General features: G+C 42.2%; 1 protein-coding gene across 1 annotated transcript in view; it reads right to left on the reverse strand.

Annotated features, from left to right (window-relative positions):
• LOC110532229 (synaptonemal complex protein 2) overlaps window positions 1-12,544 on the reverse strand; it is a 62,246-nt gene that overhangs the window by 49,454 nt on the left and 248 nt on the right. Inside the window, exons 2-15 of the mRNA XM_021615941.2 lie at window positions 12,478-12,502; window positions 12,241-12,326; window positions 11,851-11,945; window positions 11,563-11,597; window positions 10,613-10,755; window positions 9,739-9,791; window positions 9,600-9,645; window positions 9,378-9,482; window positions 8,853-8,913; window positions 8,428-8,573; window positions 6,462-6,536; window positions 3,711-3,812; window positions 3,369-3,477; window positions 1,863-2,020 (exon numbers count right to left, since the gene is read on the reverse strand). Of these exons, the coding sequence (XP_021471616.2) occupies window positions 1,863-2,020; window positions 3,369-3,477; window positions 3,711-3,812; window positions 6,462-6,536; window positions 8,428-8,573; window positions 8,853-8,913; window positions 9,378-9,482; window positions 9,600-9,645; window positions 9,739-9,791; window positions 10,613-10,755; window positions 11,563-11,597; window positions 11,851-11,945; window positions 12,241-12,326; window positions 12,478-12,502 (1,239 nt within the window). The remainder of the gene's footprint in view (window positions 1-1,862; window positions 2,021-3,368; window positions 3,478-3,710; window positions 3,813-6,461; window positions 6,537-8,427; window positions 8,574-8,852; window positions 8,914-9,377; window positions 9,483-9,599; window positions 9,646-9,738; window positions 9,792-10,612; window positions 10,756-11,562; window positions 11,598-11,850; window positions 11,946-12,240; window positions 12,327-12,477; window positions 12,503-12,544) is intronic.

Below are 12,544 nucleotides of genomic sequence, written 5' to 3' on the forward strand. Positions count from 1 at the left end.
TAAAAAGTATTAACTTAAGGGGGCTGAATAATTTTGCACGCCCAATTTTTCAGTTTTTGATTTGTTAAAAAAGTTTGAAGTATCCAATAAATGTCGTTCCACTTCATGATTGTGTCCCACTTGTTGTTGATTCTTCACAAAAAAATACAGTTGTATATCTTTATGTTTGAAGCCTGAAATGTGGCAAAAGGTCGCAAAGTTCAAGGGGGGCGAATACTTTCGCAAGGCACTCTACATACATCTCCAGTTAGGATTGGGACACTACTGAGTAGTACAGTAAATACAATAAAATAAAAAACAGTGCATTTGGAAAGTATTCCGATGCCTTAACTTTTTCCACATTTTGTTACGTTACAGCCTTATTCTAAAATGGATTAAATTGTTATTTTTCCACATCAATCTACACAAAATACCCAATAATGACAAAGCAAAAACAAAATTATGAAATATCATATTTACATAAGTATTCAAACCTTTTACTCAGCACTTTGTTGCATTACCTTTGGCAGTGATTACAGCCTTGAGTCTTCTTGGGAATGACCCTACAAGCTTGGCACACCTGTCGTTGGGGAGTTTCTCCCATTGCTCTTTGCGGATCCTCTCAAGCTCTGTCAGGTTGGATGGGGAGCATTGCTACAAGGCTATTTTCAGGTCGCTCCTGAGATGCTCGATCGGCTTCAAGTCCCGGCTCTGGCTGGGCCACTCAAGGACATTCAGAGACTTGTCCCAAAGCCACTCCTGTGATGTCTTGGCTGAATGCTTAGGGTTGTTGTCCTGTTGGAAGGTGAACCTTCGCCCCAGTCTGAGGTTCCTGAGCAAACTGGAGCAGGTTATCAACGATCTCTTCGTACTTTGCTCTGTTCATCTTTGCCTCGACCCTGACAAGCCTCCCAGTCCATGCTGCTGAAAAACATCCCCACAGCATGATGCTGCCACCACCACGATTCACCGTAGGGATGGTGCAAGGTTTCAACGTAGTGATGTGACGCTTGGCATTCAGGCCAAAGAGTTCAATATTGGTTTCATCAGACCAGAAAATCTTGTTTCCCATGGTCTGAGAGTCTTTTGGTGCCTTTTGGCAAACTCCAAGCGGAATGTCATGTGCCTTTTACTGAGGAGTGGCTTCCGTCTGGCCTCTCTACTATAAAGTGCTGCAGAGATGGTTGTCCTTCTGAAAGGTTCTCCCATCTCCACAGAGGACCTCTAGACCTGACAGAGGTCACCTCCCTGACCAAGGCCCTTCTCCCCCGATTGCTCAGTTTGACCGGGCGGCTAGCTCGAGTCTTGCTGGTTCCAAACTTCTTCCATTTAAGAATGATGGAGGTGTGTTCTTGGAAACCTTCAATGCTACAGATATTTTTTAGTACACAATCCACAATCCGACACAATCCTGTCTCCGAACTCTATGGACAATTCCTTCAACCTCATGGCTTGGTTTCTGCTCTGACATGCACTGTCAACTGTGGGACCTTATATAGACAGGTGTGTACCTTTCCAAATCATGTCCAATCAATTGAATTTACCACAGATGGACTCCAATCAAGCTGTAGACACATCTGAAGGATGATCAATGGAAACAGGACGCACCTGAGCTCAAATTCGAGTCTCATAGCAAAGGGTCTGAATACTTATGTAAATAAGGTATTTCTCCTAAAATGTCTAAAAGCCTGTTTTTACTTTGTCATTATGGGGTATTGTTTGTAGATTGCTGGGGAAAACATGTCTCAATCCATTTTAGAATAAGGCTATAACGTAACAAAATGTGGAAAAAGTCAAGGGGTCTGAATACTTTCCTAAGGCACTGTATATCTGTAATTAATGCATGAATGTAAATGTAACTCCATTTCTATTTCCTTCTGCACCTGCTCCCTCCTGCTGTGGCTCAGTGTAATGCCAGGGGCGGCATTGTAGTAGGGTTTGGCCGTCCTCAGCTCCCCCAGGCCCGACTGGCCTTGCCTCTCACACGACCTGACCAGCTCTATAGCCGGCTTCACTTTGGGCCTGCTGCCTCTGGGAGTGGCTAAAGTAGGAGGGGAATCCATCAAAGACCAACAATAAAAACGCACAGACACACACACACACACACCATTCAACAAAGAGAAAGCAAAAAGACAAATCGCTTTCAACAGAACTAAATAACAAAGTAGTGTTCCATTTTACTCTATTCCACTCTATTTAGGTTGAGGCAGATGTACACTACAGGCCAAAAGTATGTGGACACATTATCGTCAAACATCTCATTCCAAAATCATGGGCATTAATATGGAGTTGGTCCCCTTTTGCTGCTATAACAGCCTCCACTCTTCTGGGAAGGCTTTCCACTAGATGTTGAAACATTGCTGCGGGGACTTGCTTCCACTCAGCCACAAGAGCATTAGTGAGGTCGGGAAATTAGGCCTAGCTCACAGTCGGCGTTCCAATTCATCCCAAAGGTGTTCGATGGGGTTGAGATCAGAGCTCTGTGCAAGCCAGTCATGTTCTTCCAAACCGATCTTGACAAACCATTTCTGTATGGACCTTGCTTTGTGCTGGGGGGCATTGTCATGCTGAAACAGGAAAGGGCCTTCCCCAAACTTTTGCCACAAAGTTGGAAGCCCAGAATCATCTGGAATGTCATTGTATGCTGTAGCGTTAAGATTTCCCTTCACTGGAACTAAGGGGCCTAGCCCGAACCATGAAAAACAGCCGCAGACCATTATTCCTCCTCCACCAAACCTTACAGTTGGCACCATGCATTCGGGGAGGTAGCATTCTCCTGGCATCCACCAAACCCTTATTGTCCATCAGACTGCTAGACGGTGAAGTGTTTCCAGAGAAAGCATTTCCACTCCTCCAGAGTCCAATGGCGGCGAGCTTTACACCACTCCAGCCAACGCTTGGCATTGAGCATGGTGATCTTAGGCTCGTGTGCGTGCGGCTGCTCGGCCATGGAAACCCATTTCATGAAGCTCCCGACGAACAGTTCTTGTGCTGACCTTTCTTCCAGAGGCAGTTTGGAACTCGGTAGTGATTGTTGCATCTGAGGACAGACGATTTTCATGCACTTTGCGCTTCAGCACTCGGCGATCGTGTTCTGTGAGCTTGTGTCGCTTACCACTTTGAGGCTGAGCCGTTGTTGCTCCACTTCACAATAACAGCACTTACAGTTATCAGGGCAGGTGTTCTTGGAAAGATGGCATCCTATGACGGTACCACGTTGAAAGTCACTGAGCTCTTCAGTACGGGCCATTCTGCTGCCAATGCTTGTCTATGGAGATAGCATGGCTGTGTGCTCGATTTTATACACCTGTCATTAACGGGTGTGGCTGAAAAAAATAGAATCCACTAATTTGAAGGAGTGTCTACATACTTTTGTGAGGGGTACCCACATGCTGCCATAACAACGCTAAAGGGGCTGGCTCCTGTCCCCCTCCCTCCTCCGCTGCTGGTGATGAACGTGCTGGACTCAGACACCCTCCTCTTGGCTGGAGTCACCATCTGGGATAACAAACAGTGTGTGTATGTGTGCATTTCATTATAAGACCATACTCAGTTAGAATATCACACAAGCCACCAATGGTATGTACTAACTGGTGTTCTGCAGTCTTTGTTCACTTACAGTAAGTAGTACACTGTGCCAAGCTTTACATGGCATTCAATACTCCACACCAGCAATGATTTCCTGCTAACTCAGATAACTAGCTAGTTACTTCCCAGTGGTTATCAGCCACCTGTAAGGGTCCAGAGGGGCGAGGGGGTAGCAGACAGGGGACACTGTCCCTCTCTCTCTCCACGTCAGCGTCGGGGGACATCTGACTCTCGGGAACAAGAGCCTGTTTGGATATAACTGTCTGTCAGTCTCACTTTCTAACATTTCCCAGGCAATGCAATCACATAGCGCAAATACATTGGTATGCATGGTGGTTGGAAGACATTTGCTGTGTGTTGGAACACCAATACTGTTTTATATTCAAGGAATAACTCACTCAAAACCCCTAATTCCTCTGATTTACATTGTTAAATAACGCAAATATGCCAATTGTTTCTGCATTTCGCCGTTATAAGTTAGGGAGCAACACGAAAATTGTTGTGGAAATCCGCAATGCTCAAGTGGAATACAAAACCCAAAATGCAATGCTCTCTCTAGAAAGGCTGGCTAGCCAGGTCATTTTTAAACACATGTAACTGCTATTTCCTGCAATCTAGAGCTAAAATAAATACCCCATTAGGCTGTGGTGCTTGGCAAAGTAAAAAAATATATACATCACCAGTAAAAAGTTTGGACACACCTACTTGTTAATTTTTACTATTTTCTACATTGTAGAATAATAGTGAAGACATCAAAACTATGAAATAAAACATATGGATTCATGTAGTAACCAAAAAAGTGTTAAAAAGCTTTGCACATTCTTGGCATTTTCTCAACCAGATTCACCTGGAATGCTTTTCCAATAGTCTTGAAGGAGTTCTCACATATGCTAAGCACTTGTTGGTTGCTTTTCTTTCACTCTGTGGTCCAACTCATCCCAAACCATCGAAATTGGGCTGAGGTCGGGTGATTGTGGAGGCCAGGTCATCTGATGCAGCACTCCATCACTCTCCTTCTTGGTCAAATAGCCCTTACACAGCCTGTGTTGCGTCATTGTCATGTTAAAAAAACAAATGATAGTCCCACTAAGCCAGATCGGATGGCAAATTGCTCCAAATCAAATCTAATTTTATTTGTCACATACACCTCCATGCTTCACGGTGGGAACCACACATGTCGACATCATCCTTTCACCTAATTTACGTCTCACAAAGACACGGCAGTTAGCACAAAAAAATCAAAAAATTTGGACTTTCACCGGTCTAATATCCATTGCTCGTGTTTCTTGGCCCAAGCAAGTCACTTTTTCTTATTGGTGTCCTTTAGTAATGGTTTTCTTGCAGCAATTCGACCATGAAGGCCTGATTCACACAGTCTCCTCTGAACAGTTGATGATGAGATGTGTCTGTAACTTGAACTCTGAAGCATTTATTTGGCCTGCAATTTCTGAGGCTGGTAACTCTAATGAACTTATCCTCTGCAGGAGAGGTAACTCTGGGTCTTCCTTTCCAGTTGCGGTCTTCATGAGAGCCAGTTTCATCATAGCGCTTGATGGTTTTTGCGACTGCATTTGAAGAAACGTTCTAAATTCTTGAAATTATCTGGATTGACTGACCTTAATGTCTTAACCTCTCTAGGGTACGTGGGACGGTAGCATCCCACCTGACCAACATCCAGTGAAATTGCAGAGTGCCAAATTCAAATACAGAAATAATGATTATAAAAATTCTGAAAACATACAAGTGTTATACTTCGGTTTAAAGATTAAGTGCTTGTGAATCCAACCACAGTGTCAGATTTCAAAAAGGCTTTACGGCGAAAGCATACCCATGCGATTATTTGAGAACATCGCCCAGCAGACATATCATTACAAACAGTAACCAGCCAAGTAGAAGTTACACAAGTCAGAAATAGAGATCCAATTAATCACTTACCTTTGATGATTTTCATATGGTTTCACTCAGAAGACATTAATTTACTCAATAAATGTTTGTTTTGTTCGATAAAGTCTCTCTTTATAACCAAAAACCTCAGCTTTGTTTGTGCATTTTCTTCAGTAATCCACAGGCTCAAACGCAGTAAAATTGATAGAAACATGTCAAACAACGTTTATATTCAATCCTCAGGTTGTTTTTAGCCTAAATAATCGATAATATTTCAACCGGACAATAACGTTGTCAATATAAAAGGTAAACAAGAAAGGCGCGCTCTCGGGATTGCACATGAAAAAGCCATTATTTTAACAGTTTTGGAGTGTTTTCTATCCAAATCTACCAATTATATGCATATCCTAGCTTCTGGGCCTGAGTAGCAGGGAGTTTACCGTGGGCACGCTTTTCATCCTTCCTTACTTGAGCTGTCCTTGCCATAATATGTACTTATTCTATTACCAAATAGGGCTATTTTCTGTATACCACCCCTACCTTGTCACTACACAACTGATTGGCTCAAACGCAAATGAACTTTTAACAAGGCACACCAGCTAATTGAAATGCATTCCAGGTGACTACCTCATGAAGCTGGTTGAGAGAATGCCAAGACTGGGAAAATCTCAAATATATTTTGATTTGTTTCACACTTTTTTGGTTACTAAATTATTCCATATGTGTTATTTCATAGATTTGATGTCTTCACTATTATTCTACAATGCAGAAAATAGTAAAAAATTAAGAAAAACGACTGGTACTGTATATATATATATATATATATATATTCGTTTTTTGCAACAAAGTCCACAAGGTAGGACAGCGCCAATCTTATAGTCTTTGGGGAGAACCCTGTATGAACTATCATTACAATCCGAGAGCGCAGATTTTTTTGCCTTTCCACTGTAAAATTTCTGTCTACTTGTAAGATGAACAGGGAGTAGAATACACAAGATGCAAATTCTTACCTGGGAGCAGTTGTCATCCATAACAATCTTGACTGTGGTCTTCACGACAGAGGTTCTTCTCTTGCCCACAAACGACTGACAGGAAACAAGGAAACAGGCCTTTGTATCAGTATATCACCCCCAAGATATGCAGACTATTTGGAAAGTATTCAGACTCCTTGACTTCTTCCACTTTGTGTTACGTTACAGCCTTATTCCAAAATGTATTAAATACATGTTTTCCCTCTTCAATCAACAGACAACAACCCCATAATGACGAAGTGAAAACGGGTTTTTAGACATTTTTTCACATTTATTAAAAATAAAAAACTGATACTTTACTTAACTATTCAGACCCTTTGCTATGAGACTCAAAATTGAGCTCAGGTGCATCCTGTTTCCATTGACCATCCTTGAGATGTTTCTACAACTTGATTGGAGTCCACCTGTGGTAAATTCAATTGACTGGACATGATTTGGAAAGGCACACAATGTCCCACAGTCGACAGTACATGTCAGAGCAAAAACCAGGCCATGAGGTCAAAAGAATTGTCCGTAGAGCTCCGAGACAGGATTGTGTCGAGGCACAGATCTGGGGAAGTGTACCAAAACAATTCTGCAGCATTGAAGGTCCACAAGAACGCAGTGGGCTCCATCATTCTTAAATGGAAGAAGTTTGGAACCACCAAGACTATTCATAGAGCTGGCCGCCTGGGCAAACTGAGCAACCAGGGGAGAAGGGCCTTGGTTAGGGAGGTGACAAAGAACCCGATGGTCACTCTGACAAAGTTCCTCCGTGGAGTCCCTCTGTGGAGATGGAAGAGTCTTCCAGAAGGACCACTATCAATTCAGCACTCCACCAGTAAAAGGCACATGACAGCCCGCTTGGAGTTTGCCAAAAGGCACCTCTGGTCTGATAACCAATATTGAACTCTTTGGCCTGTCTGGAGGAAACCTGGCACCATCCCTACGGTGAAGCATGGCGGTGGCAGCATCATGCTGTGGGGATGTTTTCAGCGGCAGGGACTGGGAGACTAGACAGGATCGAGGGAAAGATGAACAGAGCAAAGTACAGAGAGATTCTTGATGAAAACCTGCTCCAGAGTGCTCAGGACCTCAGACTGGGGCGAAGGTTCACCTTCCAACAGGAAAAAGGCCCTAAGCACACAACCAAGACAACGCAGGAGTGGCAGGAGTCTTTGAATGTCCTTGAGTGGCCCAGCCAGAGCCCAGACTTGAACCCTATCAAACATCTCTGGAGAGACCTGAAAATAGCTGTGCAACGACACTCCCCATCCAACCTGACAGAGCTTGAGAGGATCTGCAGAGAAGAGTGGGGGAAACTCCCAAATACAGATGTGCCAAGCTTGTAACGTCATACCCAAGACGCAAGGCTGTAATCATTGCCAAAGGTGCCTCAACAAAGTACTGAGTAAAGGGTCTGAATACGTACGTAAATGTGATATCTGTTTTTAATTTGTAATAAATTTGCAATATGTTTTGCTTTGTTTATTAGGGGGTATTGTGTGTAGAGTGATGTGGGACAAAAACTTTTAGAAATGATCCATTTTAGAATAAAGCTGTAACATAACAAAATGTGGAAAAAATCAAGGGGTCTGATTACTTTCCGAATGCACTTTAAGCCTCCAACAGTTAGGCCAAAAAACACATTCATTATCATGGATTGATTTGTGAAATCTGCGGGGGAAAAGCTGTAAAAAAATATTTTATGATCAGTTTTGCCTTGTAGTTCACAAAGAATAAGATTACATAGGGCCACAGTTCTCAGGCTTAGGGGCCATCTTGTCTCCTGTTAGCAGGGTAGTATTCACTAGAAACCAAACAGAACAAAACCTGCCGAACAGGAGAAGGACATACCTGAACTTGTCCAATAAGAAACTTTTTGTGTTGGAAAACGTTCGTTGCAAAATGTTTTCCTACGGTGCGCACTAATGAATACACTGCGGTAGATATAAACGCTACCTACTTTGTTCTTGTTTCCGTAGACGCTCCTGGCTGCCTGCATGATGTCCAGGGAGGAGCTGAAGTGGATGGTGAGGTGGGAGCCCTCCACCCCACTCACACACAACGGCTCTGTCAGCTTTAACTTCAGCACCCTCCTCCTACCCTCCTCTGGACAGAGAGCACACATGTGAAAGTAGACAGCAGGGTGTTTCCCGAACACACACAAGGGCATTTTCAGTGCACACACACCAGGGCGTTTTTAGTAATATGAAATGTGCAGAAACTTTGCAGATATAAATGTATTGAATAGAGTTGATGCCATGGCGGACAGTCATATCTGTTCTATGCAACACATTCTTTCCACCCTACTAGATGGGCATTAGATGGCTAGCTTTGACTTGTGGGCTGAGAGAAAAGGTGAGTGTTTGTCCATATACGTTTGGTTACCTGTGACCGTGTAACTGTGGACTTCATTCTCAGGGATACAGGCTGTGTCCCACTGACCCTCCTGTGGAAAAATTCCAATACAAATTTTTTGCTGACCTGCAAGGGTAACCAGTCCTACCACTGATCCCCCTAATTCTGAATCTATCCTATCCACCTAACTCGGACTCTAGACTCTGAGGGAAAGTCAATTCCAAATATAGCACGTAATGCTGCCAATGGTAGAGTGAATAATTGATGCCTATATTATACTTTTTCTATTTTGTATAATCTGTAAGCCATGTGGCTACGGCAAGTAGATTTGATCAACATTCAGTTCAGGACTCATTTCACTTTGTGCATTACTGTACGTCAAATAAACCTTGGTGATGGTCAGTAAGGGGTGGTTTCCTGGATCCAGATTAAGCATAGCTCTGGACTTTAATGGAGATTCTCCATTGAGAATGATTTAAAATCCAGGACTAGGCTTAATCTAGGTCCGGGAAACCACCCCTTAGTGTTCACAGTCATGTCAAGTGTCAGCGGTACCTGTGCATCCTCATCGGCGAGAGAGAAGTAGAAGGAGACGCTCTGACTTCCCAGGTTGAAGTCGATCCAGAACTCCTCCAGTTTCTCATCAGCGGGCATCAGCAACTGGGGGCACACATCACAGTTGACTCAATCGGACAAATTGAACATCTCTTAAGCAACTGAAAAACATTTGGTTTGCATGCATTAACTGTGTGTGTGTGTGTGTGTGTAGGGACTGACCTCATGTTTATCCAGAAACACCTCCAGACAAGGGTAGGAGAACACTCTGGGAGAGAAATAACAGGCATATGTTGTGATATAGTAGTAGAGCCGTGTGAGTTTTACAGTATGATCACTAATCAAATGTATGTCTGTGTACCTTCTCCCATCTCCCTGCATCCCATTCAAAAGGTTTAGAAACCTGCGGCAGTCCTGCAAAGACACGTTGCATTGTCCCATTAAGCATTATAGAATAAAACGTACATAACTGAACTTGACACAGATGTCAATTCAACCAGTTGTGTAAATTACTTAAGTAAAAATACTTTCAAGTACTACTTAAGTCATTTTTTTTAGTATTTGTACTTTACTTTACTATTTATATTTTGGACAACTTTTACATTTACTTCCCTACATTCCTTATGAAAATAATGTACTTTTTACTCCATACATTTTCACTGACACCCAAAAGTACTAGTTCTATTTTGAATACTTAGCAGGACATGAAAATGGTCCAATACACACATTACCAAGAGAACATCTCTTGTCATCCCTACTGCCTCTGATCTGGCAGAATCACTAAACACAAATGCTTAGTTTGTAAATGATGTCTGAGTGTTGGAGTGTGCCGCTGGCTATCCGTAAATTAAAAAATAAAATGGTGCCGTCTGATTTGCTTAGTATAAGGAATTTGAAATGATTTATACTTTTACTTTTGATACCTAAGTATATTTTAGCAATGAAATGTACTTTTGATACTTAACATTGAAAACCATAACATTGAAAACCAAATACGTCTAAATGTAGTATTTTATTGGGTGATCCACTTTTACTTGAGTCATTTTCTATTAAGGTATCTTTACTTTTACTTAAGTATGCCAATTGTGTACTTTCCCACCATTGAATTCAACGTCTATTCCACGTTGGTTCAATGTAATTTCATTGAATTGAAACAACGTTGATTCACCCAGTGTGGCCAGGTGGGATGTTGTTTGAATCCCGGCCTGGGTTTTGCTATAACGGCCAGGCTTTACCGTCTCAAACTCAGAGTCCTGAATTTTGCTGAAGGTGCTAGCAACAAACTCCATGGAGAACCAATCGTCAGCCAGCTCCTTCCTCTGGGCACGGGTGGTCATCCTGCACAGGGCTTCCATCAAGGCTATCTGCAGGTCATAATCTACAGAGAAGAAAGAAAAAGAGAGAGAAAAGGGGGGGTGGGTAGCGAAAGAGAGCGAGAAAGAAAGAGAAAAGGAGGGGTGGGTGGGTAGAGAAAGAGAGTGAGAAAAAGAGAAAGTGGGCGAGAGAAAATGTTTGTATATGTGTGTGGCCTCTAATGTAAGCATCCCACTGGGCAAAAACTGGTTGAATCAATGCTGTTTCCATGTCATTTCAACAAAATAATTAAATGTGATGATGTTAAATCAGCGTGAAAAACTGATTGGATTTGCAAAAAGTAATCAACGTAAAGGAATTTTGTATTTTTTTCACCCAACTTGTGTATCGGAGGACGCATGACATTCAACCTTCGTCTCTCCCGAGCCCGTACGGGAGTTGTAGCGATGAGACAAGATAGTAGCTACTACAACAATTGGATACCACGAAATTGGGGAGAATAAGGGGTAAAAATATTTTTTTAAATTTAAAAAAAAAAATTATAAACAAATTCTTTTTTACAATGATGGGTTAGGGTTAAAATCCTCCCCTGGCAAAATCCTCCCCTAACCCGGACGACGTTGGGCCAATTGTGCGCCTCCCTATCACAGCCGGTTGTGATACAGCCCGGGATCGAACCAGGGTCTGTAGTGACGCCTCTAGCATCATGCCTTAGAACGCTGCGCCACTTGGGAGCCCAAAATGACATGGCCCAATGACATAGGGAAATGTTTTGCTGATTTCACATTGAATTTACATTGAATTTCTCAACATAGACTATGGTTGAACAGGACACTGGAGGGGCAGAACAGGACACTGGAGGGGCAATTACCTCCACCCTCTACAATTCGACTGGCCAGGTTGTTCCTGTGGAATGAAGCAGACAAACCAGTCAACCAATCAACCAACCAACCAATCAATAGAATTCACGACATGCCTCGCTCATATCAATATCATATTGAATTATTGATATAGGTACCCACCACTAGTTATTATCTACTGTGGGGTTCTGTTGATACAGGGCATTACAGATGGCCACAGTGAGATGATAAATAGAATACACCCATCATTTGAAGTAAAGAATTGAATGTATCAGGATACAGCCCTCTGCGTCACATACATTAGATCCGAGGCCTCTTGAGATGATAAGATCTTCTTCTCCTTTTTGAGCTCCGCTGGGATCTTATCCAGAATGATGTTCAGTTTCCGAATAGCCTGTAAAAAATGACATGGACTCAAGTCAATGTACCTGAAAAGCACGTTTTAAAAGTCATTCAAAAATGATATTGAAGTGTAAAACCATGACACTGAGCTACACTATCCCATTCAGAGACTTGGGCAATGAGACCCAAGTTGGTTCATTTGCCTCAATAATGCAAAAAATGATATAATCCATTATAGTAGTAACTTATGCAGCTGAACCCACGTAGATTGCTTTATATGACATATTCTTTATACACTTCATAAATGTGGCATTATTTTGGTCAACATTGAAATAACTCTCCCTCACCTCTTTCTGGATCATTATGTGGATTCTTGGGTCTGCAGCCAGCTGGCCAATGAGATGTAGAAAGCATTCAGTGACCTCATATGTTCCTAAAAAAAAGAATCAGTCATAAATGTAGTTAATTTAATGTATTGGACAAGTTATCAGTTAAACACAGACATGCTTGTGTCCTAGTATGTTTTATGATAAGACAATAGGAGCAAAAACTTCAGGATAAGTTTTTAAAAAGTGCACACATACCCTCTAGACTTGTTTCATGAACAACCTATTGGAGGAAAAACAAAGCTGCAGATAATGGTAGCTAAAG

Source organism: Oncorhynchus mykiss, chromosome 9, assembly GCF_013265735.2.
Source record: "Oncorhynchus mykiss isolate Arlee chromosome 9, USDA_OmykA_1.1, whole genome shotgun sequence".
Lineage (NCBI taxonomy): Eukaryota > Metazoa > Chordata > Actinopteri > Salmoniformes > Salmonidae > Oncorhynchus > Oncorhynchus mykiss.